Raw genomic sequence first — 22,870 nt, 5'->3', positions numbered from 1 at the left:
TGGGCTAGTACACTCCACCCGTCTCTCTATCTTGGTGACTCCCAGTGAAGTGTTCAAATGGTTATGCCAAAGTTCTTCCCATTACCTTCACACAGAAAAATGTCACACTTGATCTATAACAGTTACATAATTCTAATTCCTTCCTCTGATTTGGCACGTTATTTTAAAAAGGTATTACACTTTCCGAATATTTCCGGGATATGGGATATCACGTTAGCATGATGGCAGACTCAACCTCCCGATGGGCCGAGGCCTTGCGTGAAATCTCTGGACGACTGGCAGAGATGCCTGCTGGTAAGTTTTCTTTGAACAGTACTGTTAACAAATAATTTCAAAACTTGTTCCAATGTTGGTGGCAATTCAATTAATGACTGGCAACCGTAACTCTTAAGTTATCTGGAGTCTATTGCATAGCTTGACTTGCATTGTTCTGTATCAACCCAGAATTATCTACATAGCAATGAAATGTACTTGCAATCTAGGTCACATTTCTTTAAACTTCCCCAAAACAAATATATCAGGGGTGAGAGGAGGCTTGGTTACAAGTCCTCAGAAGACTTGCACTCCCAATCATTGAATATAAAATATCTACAAATGAGATTGGAGAAGCTTGTGACATCTTGACACTCTATGTGATAGTCACACTGTAGGGAATTGAATTGACTTTGTTACTTACATCCTTCATATACATGAGGAGCAAAAATCTTTATTTTGCGTCCCCGTCTAAATGTGGAATGTACAATTTATAGTACTTTGTAATAAATAGTATGTACAACAGGACAGTCAATGTAACATATAAATACAATTGTATCAGCATGAATTAATCAGTCTGGTGGCCTGGTGGAAGAAGCTGTCCTCCTGTTGGTCCTGGCTTTTATTCTGTGGTACCGTTTCCTGGCTGGTAGCAGCTGGAACAGGTTGTGGTTGGGTTGACTCAGGTTCCCAATGATCCTTTGGGTCCTTTTTACACACCTGTCTCTGTAAGTTTCCTGAATAGTGGGAAGTTCACATCTACAGATGCGCTGGACTGACTGTACCACTCTCTGCAGGGTCCTGCAATTGAGGGAAGTACAGTTCCCGTACTATGCAGTGATGCAGCCAGTCAGGATGCTCTCAATTGTACCTCTGTAAAAAGTCCTTACAATTTAGATATAGGAGCAGAAGTAGGCCGTTCAGCCTGTTGAGTCTGCTCTACCAGTCAATTATAGGCTGATCCAATTCTTCCAGTCATCCCCACTCCCCTGCCTTCACCCCATACCCTTTGATGCCCTGGCTAATCAAGAACCTATCTATCTCTGCCTTAAATACACCCAATGACTTGGCCTCCACAGCCATTTGTGGCAACAAATTCCACAGATTTATCACCCTCTGACTAAAGTAATTTCTCTGCATCTCAGTTCTAAAAGGACGTCCTTCAATCCTGAAGTTGTGCCCTCTTGTCCTAGAATCCCCTACCATGGGAAATAACTTTGCCATATCTAGTCTGTTCAGGCCTTTTAACATTCAGAATGTTTCTATGAGATCCCCCCTCGTTCTCCTGAACTGTAGGGAATTCAGCTCAAGAGCTGCCAGATGTTCTTCATACGGTAGCCCTTTCAGTCCTGGAATCATTCTTGTGAATCTTCTCTGAACCCTCTGCAATGTCAGTATATCCTTTCTAAAATAAGGAGCCCAAAACTGCACACAATACTCTGAGTGTGGTCTCACAAGTGCCTTATAGAGCCTCAACATCACATCCCTGCTCTTATATTCTACACTTCTAGAAATGGATGCCAACATTGCATTGCATTTGCCTTCTTCACAACTGACTCAACCTGGAGGTTAACCTTTAGGGTATCTTGCACAAGGACTCCCAAGTCCCTTTGCATCTCTGCATTTTGAATTCTCTCCCCACCTAAACTATCTAAGGCTCTCTGTTTCCTCAACACTACCTGCTCCTCCACCTATCTTTGTATCATCAACAAAGTTAGCCACAAATCTATTAATACCATAGTCCAAATCATTGACGTACGTCATAAAAAGCAGTGGTCCCAACACCAACCCCGTGGAACTCCACTGGTAACCGGCAGCCAGCCAGAATAGGATCCCTTTATTCCCACTCTCTGTTTTCTGCTGACCAGCCAATGCTAGTAACTTCCCTGTAATTCCATGGGCGCCTATCTCGCTAAGCAGCCTCATGTGCGGCAACTTGTCAAAGGCTTTCTGTAAATCCAAGACAACATGTCTACTGCATCTCCTTTATCTACCCTACTTGTAATTTCCTCAAAGAATTGCAGTAGGTTTGTCAGGCAGGGTTTTCCTTTCAGGAAACCATGCTGGCTTTGGCCTTTCTTGTCATATGCCTCCAGGTACTCCATAATCTCATCCTTAACAATCGATTCCAATGACTTCCCAATCACTGATGTCAGGCTAACAGGTCTACAGTTTCCTTTCTGCTATTTCCCACCCTTCTTAAATAGCAGAGTAACGTTTGCAATTTTCCAGTCATCCGGTCAATGCTAGAATCTATCGATTCTTGAAAGATCACGTTAATGCCTCCGTAATCTCTCCAGCTACTTCCTTCCTTCCGGTCCAGGAGATTCATCCACCCATTAAGCTTCCTGAGCACCCTCTCAGTTGTAATTTTCACTGCACAAACTTCACTTCCCTGACACTCTTGAATGTCTGGTACACTGCAGACATCTTCCACTGTGAAGACTGATGCAAAATACGCATTCAGTTCCTCTGACATCTCTGCATCTCTCATTACAATATCTCCAGCGTCATTTTGTATTGGTCCTATATCTACCCTCGACTCTCTTTTTCCCTTTATATACTTAAAAAGGCTTTTAGTATCTTCTTTGATATTAGTTGCCAGCTTCTTTTCATATGGGGACCCATACCAAACTTTTTCAGCCGTCTGAGGTGAAAGAGGCGCTGTTGTGCTTCTTTTCACTGCACAGACCACACGAAATCCTCGTTGATGTATCTGCAGAGGAACTTACAGCTGTTCACCCTCTCAACCCCAGATCCATTGGTGTCAATAGGGGTTAGGCTGTCTCCATACCTCCTGCAGTCCACAACCAGCTTCTTTGTTTTTGTGACATTGAGGAAGAGGTTGTTTTCTTGACACCACTGTGTCAGGGTGATGACTTCTTCTCTGTAGGCTGCCTCATTATTATTGGAGATTAAGCCAATCAGTGTAATGCCGTCAGCAAATTTAATTCGCAGATTGGAGCTGTGGGTGGCAACACAATCATGGGTATACAGAGGGTAAAGGAGGGGTCTTAGTACATAGCCCTGATTAGATTAGATTATGAGAACACTCAGTCCTCTTTTATTGTCATTTAGAAATGCATACATGCATTAAGAAATGATATGTTTCTCCAGAGTGATATCGCAGAAAACAGGACAAACCAAAGACTAACACTGACAGAACCACATAATTATAACATATAGTTACAGCAGTGCAAAGCAATACCATAATTTGATGAAGAACAAACCATGGGCATGGTAAATAAAGTGTTAAAAGTCCCCGAGTCAATCGACTCCCGAGTCCCCAATAGCAAGTGGCAAAAGGGAGAAACTCCCTGCCATAAACCTTCAGGCACCGTCAACTTGCCAATGCCTTGGAAGCAGCTGACCACAGCTAACACTGAGTCCATCTGTCCGAAAACTTCGAGCTTCCGACCAGCCTCTCCGATACAGTCTTCCGAGCGCCTTCAACCTCGCCCCGGCCACTGAAACACGCAAAGCCGAGGATTTCGGGGCCTTCTGCTCCGGAGATTCCGGTTACCACACAGTAGCAGCGGCAGCGAAGCGGGCACTTCAGAAGTTTTCCAGATATTCCTCCGTACTCTCACGTCCATCTCCATCAAATCAGAATTGTGCACTGTCCCCTACTTGACAGATAACAGTAATCACCACCGAAGTGGCCGCGCGTGCTGCCGTCACGCCGTCATCTTTTTTTTTTGAGGGGTACCTTGTTGAGAGTCAGAGGGGCAGAGATGAGGCAGCCTACTCTTACCACCTGCTGGTGATCTGACAGGAAGTCCAGGATCCAGCTGCACAAGGCAGGGTGAAGGCCGAGGTCTCTGAGTTTCTTGTCGAGACTGGAGGGAATTATGATGTTGAGTGCTGAACTATTATGCTGCTTTTGGATTTTGAGCAGTGTTTGTACACTCTGAAGGCAAGGTTTGAGCTACTTCTTTAAGAGTCAGCATCTTTTACCCAATACGTGAAATTTTATGCAAAATTTGTAATTGTTTTCAGTTATCCAAAAATAACAATTGGAACTAAGTGCCTTTGATTTGTATTTGCAGCATACTTAGCCTGATGCTCATTTCTAACCTTTTTGTCTCCTTAGATAGCGGTTATCCTGCTTACCTGGGTGCACGTTTAGCCTCATTTTATGAGCGTGCAGGCCGTGTCAAGTGTCTGGGAAACCCTGAAAGAGAGGGCAGTGTCAGCATTGTTGGAGCGTAAGTGTTTCCACAGAAACTCAAAATATCTATCTCGTGTGCCTTTAAGGGAAACTGCTTGGTTTGTTTTTGAGAGTGATACACTTTGCTATGGCCATTATTGAATCATGATTTATATTTATACTAAATAAAGTGAAATTGGCCTGGTACCAGTCCAGAATGTGGAGAATTTCCTTCAAACACTTAGAATTTCATAAAAATATAAAATCTGAAATCCGAGAATAATGTACTTTTGGCCTATTCTTAGCTTTTGGAAACCATAGTTTTTCAACAGTTGTTTATAGTATATAATTCTGCAGTCAAGAATTCTACACAAAATCCCACATTTACATGAGCAAAGCAGCAAAATAACCTACAGGAGATTGTTATAATCTGATTATTGTTATTTGTAAAGTCTTGAGCTGATATTTCAGTGGCATTACAGTTGATATGTTAAGCAACAATGCAGAAACATTCCTTGGTTAGCTCAGAGTAAGTGTGCATTTAGGTTCTACTTGGTAATTGCTCAGTATTGTCCCCTCATTCTGCAGTCAGTGAGCGTATAAGCTGCCAGTCACCCATCATTACCTCAGAATTCCTAAATCTATCAGAAAACAATGGTAGGTGGTATGGGGCCCACTTCCAATCACCATTACGATGTTTGTCCACTTTATAGAGAGATGACCATGGGAGAGAATACGTATGTTCTACTAAGTTGTTGATACCTCGAACTGATAATATCCAACTTGATCTCATTCTAAAGCACAAAATTCTGCGGATGTTCAAGATCCAACACATATACAATGCTGGGGGAACTCAGTAGATCGGGTAGCATCTATGGAAATGAATAAACAGCTGATGTTTTGAGTTGAGACCCTTTATCAGGACTATTGTTCGTTCCAGAAGTTTCTTTGTGGTGTATCAGGAAATCTGATAATTGGATCTGTATATATTCCTCTCATTTTTCTTGGTTATGCCCTCATTTGCACTCAGATTCTCTGTCTTCTCATTAGATCTTACTACAATTCTTTTTTGTCAATACTTCTAAAATGGAAGTTGCACCTAGATAAACTGGTTGCTTCAAATTATTGGGTGTTTTGTTTTAGTGTCTCGCCCCCTGGTGGTGATTTTTCTGATCCTGTAACATCAGCTACACTTGGCATTGTGCAGGTAACAAAACAACCTTAACATTTCTCTTGTCATACCGCTCCTGTAGCAATCAATAAAGCAGAAATTAATAAAATTTGTTTTTATCTACCAAAAGAAATAATCAAATACACTCTTGGTAGTTGATTGGGAGCCTATGTCTTTTTTGGGTTGTTTAGATGTATTACTGGAGTAATTGTGCTTAACTGTGTTTTTAAAACTGTAGAACACAGTATGGGCCCTTCAGTACTGTGCTGACCAAACATTCCCCTTTATACTTTTCTCCAATCACCTTAATATTATAACCACTGGGGAAAAGGTGCTGACTGTCTATTCTATCAATGCCTTTTATCATTTATACACCTTATCAAGTAACCTTTTGTCCTTCACACCAAAGACAAAAGCCCTAGCTCACCCTTTCCAAGTGTGGTCCAACCAGAGTTTTATAGATCTGCAACATTACCTCTCGACTCTTGAACTCAATCACCTGACGAATGAAGACCACTACACCTCACACCTTCTTAACCATCCTATCAACTCGTGCAGCAAATTTGAGGGATCTATAGACATGAATCCCAAGATCCCTTTTCCTCCACTCTGCTAAGAATCCTGCCATTAACCCTGTACTCTGCCTTCAGGTTCAACCTTCAAAAGTATATCACTTCATTTGAAAGTGTATCCCATGCCTCCAGACTTTCTATATGGGTCTACCATGGAGAACCTTGCCAAATACCTTGCTAAAATCCATATACACCCATCCACTGCTCTTAGTTCATCAATATGTTTTGTCACTTCCTCAAAGAATTCAGGCATGACCTGCCCCTCACATAGGCATGATAACTAATCCTAATGGGCCTATGCTTCTCCAAATTCTCATAAGTTTTGTCCCTAAGAATCCTCTCCAATAGTTTGTTCACCACTAATATAGACTCACTGATCTTTAACTCCTAGGATTATTCTTACTGCCTCTCTTGAACAAAGGAATAACCTTTGCCTCCCTCCAATCTTCTGTTACTTCTCCAGCAACCAGTGAGGATATAAGGATCGTTGCCCAAGGTGCAGCAATCTCTTCCCTCGTTTCCCATAGTAACTTGGGGTATATCTCATCTGGTCCCAGGGACATAAAATGTTTTCAAGAGTTCCAGCACATCCTTTCTTAACATTGACATGTTCCTGAATATTAGCTTGTTCTAGACTATCTTCACATTCATCAAGGACCCTCTCCCTGGTGAATAGTGAAGCAAAGTATTCATTAAGGATCTCCCCTACTTTCTCTGACCCCAGGCACATTTCCTCTTCTTTCGCTGTACAGTCCTACCCTCATTCTACCCTCAGACTTTCTATTTTTCACCAAGCCAAGTGTCTGTAATGGCCGCAATCTCATAGTTCCATGCACTGATCTATGTTCTTTCATCACCCTTGTTCCTGATACTTCTCACATTAAAATAGACACATTTCAACCCATCCAGCTGACTGCAATTATGCCCTATCCACTGCCTATCCTTCCTCACTGTCTCTCTACACTTACCGTTAGCTGCTCCATCCTTTGACCTGTCACACTGGCTCCCATTCCCCTGCCAACCTCCCCAACAGCTCTAGCAAATCTGCCTGCAAGAATATTGGTCCCTACCGAGCTCATGTCTAACCTGTCCGTTTTATGCAGGTGTTACCTCCCCTAGAAGAAATCCCAATGATCCACCAATCTGAAACTCTGCCATTGAGATATCCTTGATCCTGGCACCTGAGAGACAATGTATTTTCTGGGAGTCTGTTTCACATCCATAGAATCTCTTATCTGTTCCCCTAACTATTGAATTCCCTATCGCCACTAATCTCCTCTTCTCCCCCTTCCCTTCCAAGCCACAGACCCAAACTCAGTGCCAGAGACCAGTCACTGCAGCTTTCCCCTGGTAGGTCATTGCACAAAACAGTATCCAAAGCAAAGAATGGCCACAGGGTTATCTGCAATATCTGATTTCCCTTTCCCTCTCATATAAAACATTGCATCGGATAATGTTGGTGTCATGTCTTGGTACTTATCTAATCAAGAGGTATAGTGTACAAAACAGATTGAATTCTCTGGATTACAGACTATATCAATTGGATTTTCTAGTCTTTAGCTTGTGCTCTTGGTTTCTTTGTCATTTGTCTTTTTTCTTTTACCCCTTGCACAATTTATAATATTGAAGCTCTTTGGAATGGAAAGTCTGTTTTGTTAACAGTCGTCTTCTTTGACATTTTGATATCATGAAAATTGGCTTCACCATTTTGTTTGCTAACTTTGTCCTTGAGGTATTTTGGGGCTTGGATAAGAAGCTGGCTCAGCGTAAGCATTTTCCTTCAGTCAATTGGCTGATCAGCTACAGCAAGTATACCCGTGCTTTGGATGAGTATTATGAAAAGCACTTCACTGAATTTGTGCCACTGAGGACCAAAGCTAAAGAGATCCTGCAGGAAGAAGAGGACCTCGCAGAAATTGTCCAGCTTGTCGGAAAAGTGAGTTTGTTGTTTAATAGTGGCTTTTACAGGCTTCTCTGTAGTGGGAAGCATGCATACACAAACCAGTTTCCTACCAGCTGATCCTTTTGAATCACAAATCCTAGGTACCAAAAGCACATTGGATATACAGTACAGAATCAGGGAGTTTGATCTAATAAGTTGGCACGGTGGCGTAGTGGGTTAGCATAATACTTTACAATACCAGGAATCAGGTTCAATTCCCACCACTGTCTGTGAGGAGTAACCATCTTCTCCCTGTGATTGCTATGGTTTCCTCTGGGTGTTCTGGTTTCCTCCCACATTCCAAAGCCATGTGGATTAGTAAGGGTTAGGAAATTCGAAGGCATGCCATGTTGGTACCCAAAACATGGCGACACTTCGGGCTGCCCCCAGCATACATTCAAAAACTGTGTTGGTTGTTGATGCAAACAGGAATTTCGCTGTATCAGTGAACATGTGACAGATAAAGCTAATCTTTTATCAGACCATGCTGATATTTATGTTCCACTCAAGCCTCTTCCCTCCACTAAATATCAATACGACGTTCTGTTACCTTCTACCTCATATACTTTTCAGTCTCTTACATTCAACCATACCATTCGCATCAGCCACTCTATGTGGAAATGCTCAGCAAGTCGGGTTTCATCTCCAGAAAAAGAAGCAATAAGTATTTTGGGTGGGCGATCTTTCATCAGTATACTGATGAAAGCTTCATAACCTGAAATGTCATCCCAGTTTTTCTTTTTGGTCATCCACTTCTTACTAGCTAAAAACTGTTAGCACTTTGTAACCTTCTACTGATCCTTTCTACGGGACACTAGGTCCGGTTGGTACACCCTATCTTTGTGCTAAAGTCAAGAGATTGAGCCAGTAGGTTCTGCTTTTTAAATCGTAATCTGAACCCAAGAACACTTACAGGATCTCAGACCTTGCCCTACTTGTTTGTTTTAAAGTGTACTACAACAACTTACTTTACAAGTCACTCCCTTGCTCTTGCACTGGATATTGGCAGTATACCCTCTGGGTATACATTATTGTGCTACATTGATGCTGGCTGTCTCCCAGATCATAAAGTCACCTATCCCACCACATTCTCATTCTGCAGTGTGGAGTTTCCACTTTGTGACATCGGAGCAATTCACATGGAAATGGATTGGAATGGTGATTGTATTCAATCATTTTAGCCTAAAAGTAGCTTGAGAAGTTAAGTTTGAATTTATTTTTCATTTTGAAGTCATTTCATAGTGGCTTAAAATTGAATTAACTGAACTATCATTTCCTCTAAAGTAGTTGTGCTATAAGGCTGCTTTATTTCCTTCTATTTTATGGCTTAAAAGAAGTTTTGGATTCTGAAAGACTACTGAAGTTGCATACTCTGTGCAGTGTGAAAGTCAGTTTTATTTTAGGCAATTTCTTTTTGTTCATTTTACAATATATGTTATAAGTGAAACTAAAATCTTTGGCTCCTGATTTGAAGGGATGATCTCTGACAATTTTTTCTAGATTTGGATGATTATTTCAAATGTCTAAATTTCTGTGCAGGCATCTCTGGCAGAGACAGATAAAATAACTTTGGAGGTAGCAAAGTTGATAAAGGATGATTTCCTACAACAGAATGGATACACTCCCTATGATCGGTAAGTGTCTCAATCCCAACAAATGCATGATGTAATTATTTTTGAGTGAAGTTTGAATTGAGAATATCATCCAGTACAAAAATGAAATGCTAAAAATCCAAAATAAAACAAAACTTAGGCATAAAGCAGGATGTCTAGGGGATGAAGCTAAACGTGTGTTTCTCATCTGTGTGAGGAGTAGAATGTTAATTCTTCAAGATGCTGTTTGACTCGTGTGTTCAGTATTTTCTGTTATTACTCTGCTTATAAACATGTTTGGCAATATTTAGCAATCAGTTGCAGCTTGTTTGTTTCTGTTGTATAGTTGAAGTGATTGGTAGTGATGAGAGAAAGGTTTTCTGTTTTGGACTATTCCAAAATTTTTTTCCATTGCTAATGAAAGCATTTGCTGGATAGTTGAAAATACTGGAAAGTTTGTATTGTTTCCCTCTATAGTGTCTCAGACAATGCTGAATGATTGTTTTACTAAAGAGATATTGTTGCAATGATTTATGAGCAATGTCACATCACTAATTATTTAATGATATTGCCAGAGACAGATGTCTGGGGATTGACTTTTTTTTCATAGAGGAGAGAACTAAAATGTTAGCCATGCCTGGAATTACCATGAGCATCACCAACATGTTAGGAAGTTTGACAACACTAAACCTGGTGATGTGGTGGACAGTGAAGGAGGTTGTTTAAGATTACAACAGGTTATTGATCAACTGGAAAAGTGGACCAAGAAGTGGCAGATGGAATTTAACTCGTGTGAAGTGGCTCATTTCGAAAAGATATACTAGGGCCAGCTATATATGGTAAATAACAAGGCCATGGAGAACACTGAGACCTTGGTTGACAAGTACATAATTCTCTAAAAGCAGTGTCAGAGGTGGACAAGGTGTTCTGGTGTTCAGTTTACTATCAGACGAATATGATTAACCAAGAGTGTGTGTAGAAAAAGTCCACATGGATGTTGCTAGACTGTTTGCTTGGCTTGTAAGGAGAAGCAGAATAGGCTGAGACAAGGTTCCCTGGAACAAAGAAACTGATAGGTGAGTGGCAATGATAGGATGGGTTGACAGTCTTTTTCCAGGGTAGGGGCAGTCTAAAAGCTAGAGGGCAGAATTTTATGATGAGGGAGAGCTGAGGCAAGTTTATCACAAAGGGTGGGTATCTAGAACAAGGTGCCAGAGGAAATAACAGCAGTACAATTACAACATTTCAAAACTATTTAGATAGGTACGTGAAAGGAAGGGTTTAGACGGACATTGGCCAAATGCAGGCAAATGGGACTAGTTCAGGAAGACACTTTGGTCAGCTTAGATGAGTTGGGCTGAAGCACCTGTTTCCATACTGTGCAGGTATAGTGCTGGCTTTTCCAATTTGGTAACCAAGCTGCCAGAAGTGGTGATTGTTTGTATGAATACCACTGCAGTTCTTAGTGTAGAGTTTTTTTTTACTATCTCCACTTTTTTAAAGAGTTATTTCCTTGGAGTTGTAGACAATCATTCTTTCTGGTTTTAGAGAGAAGAAATAAGTTGGGATTCTTAATGGTGTAGCAGTTAACTGGAATTCTAATGATTATATTATGACTATTCAAAACTGCATGAATTTAATGAGATGGATATGGGGCAATTGGGAAGAGTCTTTTTCAGTGAGAAAAGGTTGAAGGAAGTACAAATGAAAAGGTGCTTGATGGGATTAAATTGTGGAAATTATGTTTAAATTTGCATTTTAGGCGTTGTGATGGAAAGCAGGGAAATGGTTGAGTACGGTGTAAAAGGGATTGAATGATGGCGGCCATGATCGTGGATGACAGCTGAAGCCATAATCTTGGACAATGAACTGCTTGATTTGCTGCTACTTTTACTGAAGGAAGGATGTCAGGGAGTAGATTGCACCTGGTCAACATTCTGTAGAGCAATATTGTATGGTTTTGTCCAAGCGATTTGTTTACTGATTTGTAAGGTAATAAAAGTAGCTTTGTTCCTTAACAAAGGAAGAAATGGGTGAGCAACAGACTAGTTAGCCTGATATTAATGGCAGGGAATGTTTTAGAAACTATTGTTAAGGAAGTGGTAATGGGATATTTAGAAAATAACAGGATTAAAAGGACTCAACCTGGAATTGTTATAGAAAACTCATGTTTGAAGCCTGTAGTTTGATTTGAAGGTGTAAATGAGATGAGGGAGGGACCATGGATGTACAGAAGACCTTTGATAAAATGGCATGTGAGGTTATTAATAAAATTACTGTACAAGAATTTGGAAGTATCAGCTAAAGATTTGTTAATGGAGAGATACATATTAGGAATAAAAGGGTCGTTTTTGGGTTATGAAGCTTTAACTAATTGGGGAACACAGAAATTGGTGCTGGAGTCCCAGCTGTTCAGTGGTCGACTGAGTGGATCAAGTTTATTACGTGTAAGTTTGCTGATGATATTAATCTGGGTGGCAGTGCTATAATTATTCAATTTTTTTGTATATATTTCTTATTATAGGTTGTAGTATATATTCTGTGTTGCTCTGTATTACTGCAAAACAACAAATTTCACAACATATGTCAGTGATAATCAGCCTGATTCTGATTGATGTTTTGACTAGGAGATTGTCCCATACTGAGCGACTGAGTAGATTAGGTTTTGTACGTGGTATTTAGACTGATAGGTAATCTCATTGAAACATACAAAATTCAAATGGGCCTTAGTTACAGGGATCCTGTTTCCCTGGCTGGGATTAGTCACTGTCTCAAAATAACTATTCAAGAAGGAGGAGAAGATGGCATCGCGACGGCAGCGCGCGCGGCCTCTCCGGTGAATGATATCTGTAATCTGTCAAGTCGGGGACCGTGCACAATTCTGATTTGATGGAGATGGACGTGAGAGTACGGAGGAACATCTGGAAAACTTCTGAAATGCCTGCTTCGCTGCCACTGCTACTGTGTAGTAACCAGAATCTCCAGAGCAGAAGGCCCTGAATCCTCGGCTTTGCTTGTTTCAGCAGCTGGGGCTAGGTCAAAGGCGCTCGGCAGAGGATGGCGCTTGGGAGGCTGTATCGGAGGGGCTGGTCGGAGGCTTGAAGTTTTCGGACAGACGTGCTCAGTGTCGGCTGTGGTCGGCTGCTTCCAAGGCATCGGCAAGTTTACGGTGCCTGGAGGTTTATGGCAGGGAGTTTCTCCCTTTTGCCGCCTGCTATCAGGGACTCGGGAGTCGATTGACTCAGGGACATTGAGACTTTTTTTTTACCGTGCCCATGGTTTGTTCTTCTTCAAATTATGGTATTGCTTTGCACTGCTGTAACTATATATTATAATTCTGTGGTTCTGTCAGTATTAGTCTTTGGTTTGTCCTGTTTTCTGTGATATCACTCTGGAGAAACGTATCATTTCTTAATGCATGTATGCATTTCTAAATGACAATAAAAGAGGACTGAGTGTTCTCATAATCTTAAGTCATTCAGGACTGAAATGAGGAAAAAGTTATTCACCAAAATGGGTTGTGAGTTTGTGTAATTCTCCATCCAAGGGCTGTGTAAATTCAGTCAAAGTATATTCAAGACCTGCATAGATTTTTGCATGCTGAAGGAACCAAGAGTTATGGAGTTGGTATAAAACTGCAATGAAGTAAAAAAAAAATTGGCCGTGTGCAAGGCATCAAATGGCTAAGTCCTGTACTCTATTTTTAATGACAGAGTTGTTAAACCATGAGTTTGGAAGTAAGATTATTGTTGTTGGATTCTTACAAAGTTCTCTTATTTTCCCCAAGCTTTTGTCCTTTCTATAAAACAGTCGGTATGCTGTCAAATATGATTGGCTTCTATGATATGGCTCGACATGCAGTGGAGTCAACCGCACAAAGTGATAACAAGATCACATGGTCAATTATCCGTGAGCACATGGGAGAGATTCTGTACAGGTTGAGCTCCATGAAGTTCAAGGTAACCATGAAAATAAATGTGGTTTTCTCCAGCCTTCTTGTGTGCTTATATAAAATCTGTTGGTTACCCATTCCTAATATCTGACCATGAAATCTAAAAGGTAAAATATATAAAAGCTAGTTTTCACAAACCTACTTAATCACTCTTTAATTTGAGGCAAACATTTCAAACTCCCCAGCTAAGATGTACACAGTGTCTCCTCGCCTGATCTGGAGAAAAAAACTTCATTGCTTACAGGGCATCCCTCAGGTTTATTTATATTTGTTCGTCTCATCAGGAAGGAGGGCCAAGGCAAAGAATCTTTCAGCCCATTATGCCTTTAATAAATCTTTTTTTAAAAAAACTTAATTAAGATTAGTCAGTGCCAGTGAAAATCTAACTTGGGTTCCCATGCCCAGCATCACTTAAGATGTGGGAACTGGATAGACAGCAGGTTGTGGCAGAGGTGATTTTCACAATCACCTTTTAAGGAGTCATCTGCACTAGAGACTCTTAGCTTTTCCTTCAGCCTCTGGAAATACAGGATAGTTGGCATTCTGTGTCAACGTCATGGGATAAGTGGCAGGTATGGGACATTGTGTACCATATGGGTCTGTGGCAACTCTGTCCTGACATCACAGACTCTAAAAGGAAAAATAGTCAGTAGTTTTATGTTCACAATTGGATGATACATTTTATTCCAAATTTAGTTAACAATTTGGCATGTCCCCTTTGACCCTGACAAATTCTTATGCACCACGGCTTGGCATGGCAACTACTCTGCCTGTGACCACAAGAAACTGCAAGGAGTTATGGACACAGCTCAGCACGTTACAGAAACCAGTCTCCCCTCTTTGGACTCTGTCTGCACTCCTCGCTGCCTCAGAAAAACAGCCAACTTTATCAAAGATGCCTACTTTTTCCTCCCCCCTTCCATCAGACAAAAGATAACGAAGCATGAAAACTCGTACCTCCAGACTCGAGGACAACTTTTATTCCATTGTTATAAGAACAAGATGGACTCTTGACCTCACAATCTACCTTGTTAATGACATGGCATCTTATTGTCCACCTGCACTGCACTTTTTCTGTAACTATAGCACTTTATTCAGCACTGCCTTGTTCTACCACAATGCACTGTTGTAATGATTTGCATGCAAGACAGGTTTTTCAATGTACGTCAGTACATATGACAATAATAAACGGTTTGCCAATTTAAATTTAAATTCCCTACTGCACTATTGCAATTCAAATTTGTCCCTAGATCTACATTTCAGGCCCTTGTATCAGACCAGTAACCTAACAAACATGTCACTGTACCCTGTTGTAGAGAAAAAAGTGCAGTTTTAGGACACTTTCAGAAATAAGTACCAAAACTGACATGAAACATGATTTCACTTGTGACTTGCTACTTGCGAAGCATATCTGAATTATCTGTTGATGTGAATAATCTTTTCTTCCAGGACCCAGTGAAGGATGGTGAGGCAAAAATCAAAGCAGACTACCTACAACTTTATGAAGACATGCAAACTGCATTCCGTAGTCTAGAAGATTAAAATGGGTTTTCACTGAGAATACTTGAAACAAAACCCGTTTTTTCCCAGTATTTATGTTTTATTTTTGTTTCCTTGCATTCCTTTTCTATATTTAACTCACGTGTTGCATTCAATGTCTGGTTATTAATTCTCTGTTCAGACAGATAGATATAGTTTATTCTGGATGTGTTGGTACAAATGTGGGGTCTGCTTACCAGTAGTGAAACACGTTATCAGTATTCTGTCTCTGCCATAACTGGTATTGTATGCTTTTTATTTTCTATAAATCACAAGTCAAGTTCACTTTTTAACCACTGCTAATGTAACTGTAACCACCATCTCATTTCATAAGCCACTGGCATATATGAACTGTAAAGTGTCCTGGTTATATTAGGCTTTTGTACATGTTCAGAGTAGTCATCATCATAAAGCTTTAATCTTGTAGTTTCATTGGCTGAAATCACAGCATTCAGAATTAACTGTTTTGGCATGAAGCACTTTAGTGAAACAATCACCATGTGTGATGAAGTCTTGTGACTTTTTGCCAGAATGAAACTGTGGGGAAGGGGAAGTCCGGTAATAGCAGGTCTGCCAGCTCCACTCTCAGCACCAGATGTTCGAGTTTGTGTTAAAGAGACACATGGAGAATTTATCTTTGTTGGATTCCAATAATTGACCAACTCTGTATTTGGACCTATAACAAACCCTAAATGCAGAACCAAAGATAGCCTTCAGATGTTTTATTTGTTGGACAAGATTAGTTTTAGTCTCTGGTAATGTAAGCTTTGCATAACTTTCCACCTTTGGATTTTATACAAAGCACAGGGTTTGGCATTCTGCCCTGATTCTATCTCCACTTACAGTACACTTAGTGTTTTCAGAATCTGATTCTTCAGTGGCCTTTGACAATCTTGGAGGTTTTCAATAAGAGCCACTTTTATCCATATGAAGAAGAGCCTAATACTACATTACCATTACAGCAGGTCATCTCTAGGTTTCAGAAACCTGTCAAATGTGAACTGATCTTGTTTTTATTGGATTGTGAGATTGATTCTAAGGCATGTTACTTGGCCAAGGAGGCTTTGGAAAGCCAAGTTAAAATATAAAATTATGGCAATAAAAAAAGGTGCAGTGAAATATTTTCAATTTCCCAATCTGTTTTTCTGTTGAGAAATAGTTAAACTGGGTTATATAACAGTCAAGGGTGTGATTCAGAAAACAGCACCAAAAGGATAATTGGCACTGCATGTAGGAATACAATGACGCCATCGTTAACTTGGTGAGACAAATTTTTCAAACCAGAAAGGTGGATTTGAGGAGAAGTTATAGAATTTGTATATTTGGTATATGCAACAACAAACCTAGTGTAACCTGTTTAAAACTGGGTTCGCTTTGTTGCTTTTACCCATGTTGTTGAGTAACTACATTTGTATTCTTAAATTTCATTTTGTTTGACTATCAGAATCTTCCAGTTGCATCTCCTAAAAGCATGGCCTTTCTCTCAGAATTTTAACTGATGGGTAACATTTTTCTGTCTGCACAGGTTGATTTTAGTTCATAAGGTATGACTGGTCTGTGACTAAAACACTGAACTTCATGGTAAACAAGCTTAAGTCTGAGCTGAGTGTTGGTTTCTCATTTGTTGGTATTGTTACGGATCGCTAAACCTACAGTAGGATATATTATTTTGAAGATAATGAGTCCAGTGTTACTAAAAAAAAAAGATTGTCTCATTGCTTTTATATCTAGTGGAAGGATTTTGTCCTTGCTCTGCTTTACCTAAAATGTGATGTTTGGAACTGTTCATTACACTCCCAATGCTCTGTTGTTAAAATTCTGATTGGTAAAAGAAACTTGCTTTCAGTGATTGTGTATGATATTTTTAAATAAAAAGCAAAAGATGTATGAAAATCAAGTTAAAGCATTCCTCTCGGAGTTGAGAACAAAGTGAGCAGAGTTTAGAGTGAAAGTTAGTGTTAGTAAGCTAAATAGTTAATGTACAAGTTAATATTTTGAAGTCCCATACAAGGTTAACAAGAAATCACTATGATTAATATGGAATTTCGTGCTCATTACACAGGATCAAGAACATTGCCATGCTTAAGGCTCATGCCAGTTGGATATACTAATTTATGTTATAAATCTACTGTTGTTAATACAATGTAAGAATTGTCTATTTGTTTTCAGTCCAGTTTTGACAACCAACTTGTATTTTTCAAAATAGATTAAACTAATTTCCAATATATTATTTTACCAACTGGAAAATATTCTTAAATGTGCAATACTCATTATCTTAATAAAACTTGGAATGTAGACTACATTTTTTTAAAACTTGGTTTGAAGATTCTATCAAGATCACTTTCAGTTGTATATTCATTGGTCAGTTGTTCACTTAAATGTCCAGGATTCAATTTGTCGAAGGTAAAAGAAATAAAGTCAATGCTGTAAATAACTTGGATTTGGCCCTTGGTGCTTTTGTGATTTTTCTTTTTCACCAAAAAAAATTGAAAGGATGTTAATGCAGTAGCTTTGTAAAGAATGTTTAACACTTTCACTGTGAAATTGCTGAAAGGAATCAGGCCAGTGGAAATCTGTCTGACCTTTGCTAGCTTGGTCTAGAATGTTGGATCTTTGACTATAAAGGAAAAACAAGTGCAAATAATAAATATCTGCGGCAAATGAAGGACCTAGAACAGAATATGTGGTTTCCTCAAATAACACCATTTTTGTAAACAGAAAGCGCATGTAATTCTGATTCCTGCAGTATGAAAACAGCTAGTCACTGCGCTTCATTCAATCCCGCTGATCCAATTCATGGTGAAATCCTAATGCAGCAAATAGAAATGATATGTGGGTGTAATTAATTATTGCTCTATCAGATTTTAAGAATATATTTGGAATTTAAAGTGGTGATAAAATAACATCGTGATTAATGTAAGGCAATAATTGTTTGATTTTCTAATTTACTTTTCAAGAAATTATTTCTCATGCACAGGATAGTTATGTTTTTAAAATTTAGTCATTGTGCAAAATTGTAAAAAAAATAAGCTAAATAAAATTGTAATTGTGTTCAATGAGCAGTAGTGATTTGTTTTCAGTGCCATGTGCTTTGTTTGCCCTAAGTACAACACTCAACATTATTGAAACGGAGTCTTATGCTAGTAACATGAGGATATAATCCACAGGATAAAGATCTGAGGGACAGTGCAAAAGGGTGGGGTTTAATTTGATTTGTGACTTGAAGGATGCCAGATGATCTTGAAACAATCCTGAAGCATTCCATTATGTGTGAAGGGCTGGTTGGTAGAATTGTTGGCTTACTGGGAGAGGAAAAGTTGGGCTTGATAGTTGGTTTATTATTGTCACGTGTAGCAAGATACTGTGAAATACATAGTTTTCATGCCATCATAGAACAGGACACAATACAGGCCCTCCCACCCACAATGTTCTGCCGACCCTTTTAACCTACTGTCAGATGAATCTAACCCTTCCCTCCCACATAGCCCTCCACATTACTTACATCCATGTGCCCATCTAAGAGTCTTTGCAAATGTCCCTAACATATCTGCCTCTACCACCACTCCCATTAGTTCGTGTCATGAACTTAACACTCTGTAAAACAAAATAAACTACCTCTGACATCCCCTCTATTTTTCCATTAATCACCTTAAAATTATGCCCTCTCACGTTAGCCATTTCTGCCCGGTGCTGACTGTCCTCTCTATCAATGCCTCTTATCGTATACACCTATATCAAATCACCTTTCATCCTCCCAATCCATTCTAATTTGTTCCAGGGCAGGCAAAGGTAACTGAGATTAAAAATAATTGATCTAATTCTGTATGATTGTTCCTCCTTAACCAGTGCCTGAAATGCTTGAGTAATCATTCCACAGTACCAGGTTGTAAAATAAACAGAACTGCCTTTTGTGAGATGATTTCACTCTCACTGTCATCAATGAGTCATGTTAGTTGAACATTAACTATCATGCTCAGAACTTCCCACAAAACAACACTCCTTTCGCATCAAGAGAACTTATAAGTATCGGGTTAGAATTGTGTGCAGTTCTGGTTAGCATACTACAGGAAAAATGACACTGCAGTGGAGAGGGTGCAGAGGAAAGACTCAAGAGTGTTACCTAGTTTGTAGTGCTTCACTAGACAAGATGGGATAAGCTGGACTTGTTTTCCTTGGAGGGAAGGAGGCTGGGATACTGATAGATAAGCAGAATTAACATGGATATAGTAGATATTTGCAATTTTTTTCCCGTGGTGGGAGAGTGTCAGACAAGAGACCAGAGCCGCAAAGGAAATCTGTGGGAATATACTTTCACACATAAGTCTGGAGTCCTGAGTGTACTTAGAGACGACTGGAAATGGCAGGAGCTTAAGGTCACTGTGGAAATTCAAAATGGTCTCATCCAAATTTATGTGTGTCTGATTATTTATTGCCAAGGCATTTTCTTCTCTGGTTTGGCTCAAGAATCCTTCAAAGTCCAATTATATCACTGAAACTCATGGCCAGATCCAGCAACAATTGATGAGATTTTTCAAAACAAAATCGAGAAAGGAAATTATATGTGATGTGTAAACTGAACCCAGACATCTGAAGCATTTTAATCAGAAAAATGCTATCTAACTCAGTAAATATACACTCAGTGGCTACTTATTAGGTACCTCCTGTACTTAATAAAGGGGCCACTGAGTGTATGTTTATGGTCTTCTGCCCATCCACTTTAAGCTTCAACATACTGTGCATTCAGAGATGCTCTTCTGCTCACTATTAGGGTAACATGGTTATTTGAGTTACTGTCACCCTCCTGCCAGTTTGAACCATTCTCCTCCAATCTCTTATTAACATGGTGTTTTCATCCACAGAATCGCTACTTACAGGATTTTTATTTTTGTTTTTTGTACCACTCCCTGCAAACTATTGTGCTTGAAAATCCCAGGAGACCAGCAGTTTCTGAGATACTCAAACCACCCCATCTGGCACCAACAATCATTCCACGGTCAAGGTCACTAAGATCACATTTCTTCCTCATTCTGATGATTGGGCTGAACAACAACTGAACCTCTTGACCAAGTCTGTATGCTTTTATGCATTGAGTTACTGCCACATGATTGGTTGATTAGATATTTGCATTACCAAGTAGGTGTACCCAGTGAAGTGTTTATCGAGTGCATGTGAGGTCTCTACCTTCCCTGAGGTAACCAAAAGCAAAAGAAGTTGAAAATCTGAAATACAGAATTCGGTACCATCAGCATACCATGGAAACTGACACAACATTAGAAAGGACAACTTGCTGGAGAGAACTTTGAATACAAGTGGATAAGCGAGAGAAGAGCAGGAGGTCCGCCCAGCCCAGTAGTATTGAAGAGGCAATCTCTCCTCTTCTGGCACATTAAAGCATTCTTCTACTGTTCCCATTTTAACATGATTATGTTTTGTGCTGTCCCCTGAAACTGGCAGTAAACAATGCAAGTTATTTTTGTTTTTATTACTGAATAAAGATCTCCATAAAACTATCCTTAAACCCTGGAGTTCAACCTGGAGAAGTGAAGTGATTCACTTTGGAAGGGTGAATTTGATGACAGAGTATAGAGTTAATGGCACGATTCTTAGCAATATGAGGGACAGAGAGATCTTAGGGTCCAAGTCCATAAATCCCTCAAAGTTGCCATGCAAATTGATAGGGTTGTTAAGAAGGCATATGGCATGTTGGCATTCATTAAATAGGGGAATTGAGTTCATGGTAATGTTGCTGCTCTATGAAACCATGGTTAGACCACACTTGGAATATTGTGTTCAGTTCTAGTCACCTTATTATAGGAGAGGGTGCAGAGGAGATTTACCAGGATGCTACCTGAATTGGAGAGCATGTCGTATGAGGATATGAAGAGAATCTACGGCTTTCCTCTTTGGGGTGGAGGAGGATGAGAAGCGACTTGATAGAGGTTGCAAGATGATAAGAGGCATAGATCAAGTGGATAGCCAGAGACTTTTTCCCAAAGCAGAAATGGAGAATACCAGGGGGCATCATTTTAAGGTGCTTTGAGGAATGTCTTGAGAGATGTCAGAGTTAAGGTTTTTGCACAGAGAGTGGTGAATGCATGAATCACCCTGCAGGGGTGGCGTTGGTGGGAGAGACAAATACATTGGGGGCATTTAAGAAACTCTTAGAAAGGCAGAAAAAATGGAGGGCTATGTAAGAGGGAAGAGTTAGATTGATCTTAGAGTAGGCTAAAAAGTTGGCACAACATCGTGGGCCAAAAGGCCTATACAGTACTGTAGTGTTCTACAATCCACATTCTATCTTCTATGAAACCAGTTCTGAATTGAGTAGTAATCCCTTTTGCCTGAATTAAATATGTTGTATGTTACAACTTGAAAAGTTTATCTCTATTATCTAAATAGTCCCTTGAAAGTCAGCCCTAGTCAGTAATGGCTTGTCACTGAGAATTAATGAGTTAATCAAAACTATTTAAAACACTAGAATGGAAATGAAAGTTGCTGCAACAATTCCTCTAAGTTCCCATTCAAGTCACAAATAATCCTGGAAACAACGATGATGACTCTTCAGGGATCACTGGTCGCAATTCCCTATACTCACTCCTTAACAGTGCCTTCATCAATCACTTCTTACTATCAACTGGGACCATGTACTAAATGTCTAAATTATTGATATATATAACATGAGAAGAAGCAGTCCCAACACCAACCCATGAGGAACACTACTAGTCCCTGACAGCCAACCAGAAAAGGCCCCCTTTATTCCCACTCTTTGCCTCCTGCCAGTCAACTGATCTTCTATCCATGCTAGTATGTTTCCTGTAATACCAAGGGCTCTTGTTTAGCAGCTTCATGTGCAGAACCTTGTCAAAGGCTGTTGTGTCTGTGCACAACTACATAGGTGGCGTCTGTTAGTCTCGCGAGACCATGGATCTGCGCCTGGAAAGTCTTGCTTCAGTCTGTGTTGGAAGAGCAGTGTCTGTTGTTCACGATGAGGCGATGCTGGAGTGTCCTCTCCAGGGCGCAGGCCTGGGCAAGGTTGTATGGAAGACCGGCAGTTGCCCATGCAGCAAGTCTCCCCTCTCCACGACACCGATGTTGTCCAAGGGAAGGGCAAGGGCTGATACAGCTTGGCACCAGTGTCGTCGCAGGAGTTGCCAGAATGAGGTTGAAGGCAATGTCAGACTGCCTTAGGGACTCCAGCTCCTGATTTGTCCTCAGGGTTTACCTCCAAAGCCTCTCCCATGAGTGGGTATGGCCGCAAGGCAGCAGAAGTTTGATATCAGAGTTTTCCCTCTCTTAGATGGACTGCCTTCCCAGGATGATGAGCTCCATCTACCCGAAGCACTGGTTTTAAGGCGCCAGGACCCACCTTCGCCCCTTCTCCTATCGGTAGAAACAGTTCCACCGGGCTTAGAGGCAAAGCCACACGAGAAGGCCAGGAGTTGGACTTGGTTGTCAGGAGGCTATTTGAGGCGCACGCCGTGAGGAGCACTTTTAGGAAGTGGGAGCTTGTCCCCACTACCACTGCTCAGCTTGACAACCTTGGAACCTGTGCGCAACTATATATATATTAAATAAAAGCACACACGCAGGAGATGGCTTTAACTGGTACATTCACATTGCAGCGAGAGAGAGATATGCATGTGTGGACAACAGCGCAAACGCAGACAACAGATCAATATGTAGTGCTAAGAGGGGGTCAT

At 40.3% G+C, this 22,870-nt stretch overlaps 1 protein-coding gene across 1 annotated transcript in view; it reads left to right on the top strand.

The window, feature by feature from the left end:
* atp6v1ab (ATPase H+ transporting V1 subunit Ab) overlaps positions 1-18,221 on the top strand; it is a 39,626-nt gene extending 21,405 nt beyond the window's left edge. The window contains exons 9-15 of the mRNA XM_063048356.1: positions 172-294; positions 4,346-4,460; positions 5,546-5,609; positions 7,878-8,081; positions 9,627-9,721; positions 13,467-13,638; positions 15,081-18,221. Coding sequence (XP_062904426.1) covers positions 172-294; positions 4,346-4,460; positions 5,546-5,609; positions 7,878-8,081; positions 9,627-9,721; positions 13,467-13,638; positions 15,081-15,173 — 866 coding nt within the window. The 3' untranslated portion in view covers positions 15,174-18,221. The remainder of the gene's footprint in view (positions 1-171; positions 295-4,345; positions 4,461-5,545; positions 5,610-7,877; positions 8,082-9,626; positions 9,722-13,466; positions 13,639-15,080) is intronic.
* The last annotated feature ends 4,649 nt before the right edge of the window (positions 18,222-22,870 follow it).

This window comes from Mobula hypostoma, chromosome 5 (assembly GCF_963921235.1).
Source record: "Mobula hypostoma chromosome 5, sMobHyp1.1, whole genome shotgun sequence".
Taxonomy (NCBI): Eukaryota; Metazoa; Chordata; class Chondrichthyes; order Myliobatiformes; family Myliobatidae; genus Mobula; species Mobula hypostoma.
This window is presented reverse-complemented; position numbering and strand designations above follow the sequence as displayed.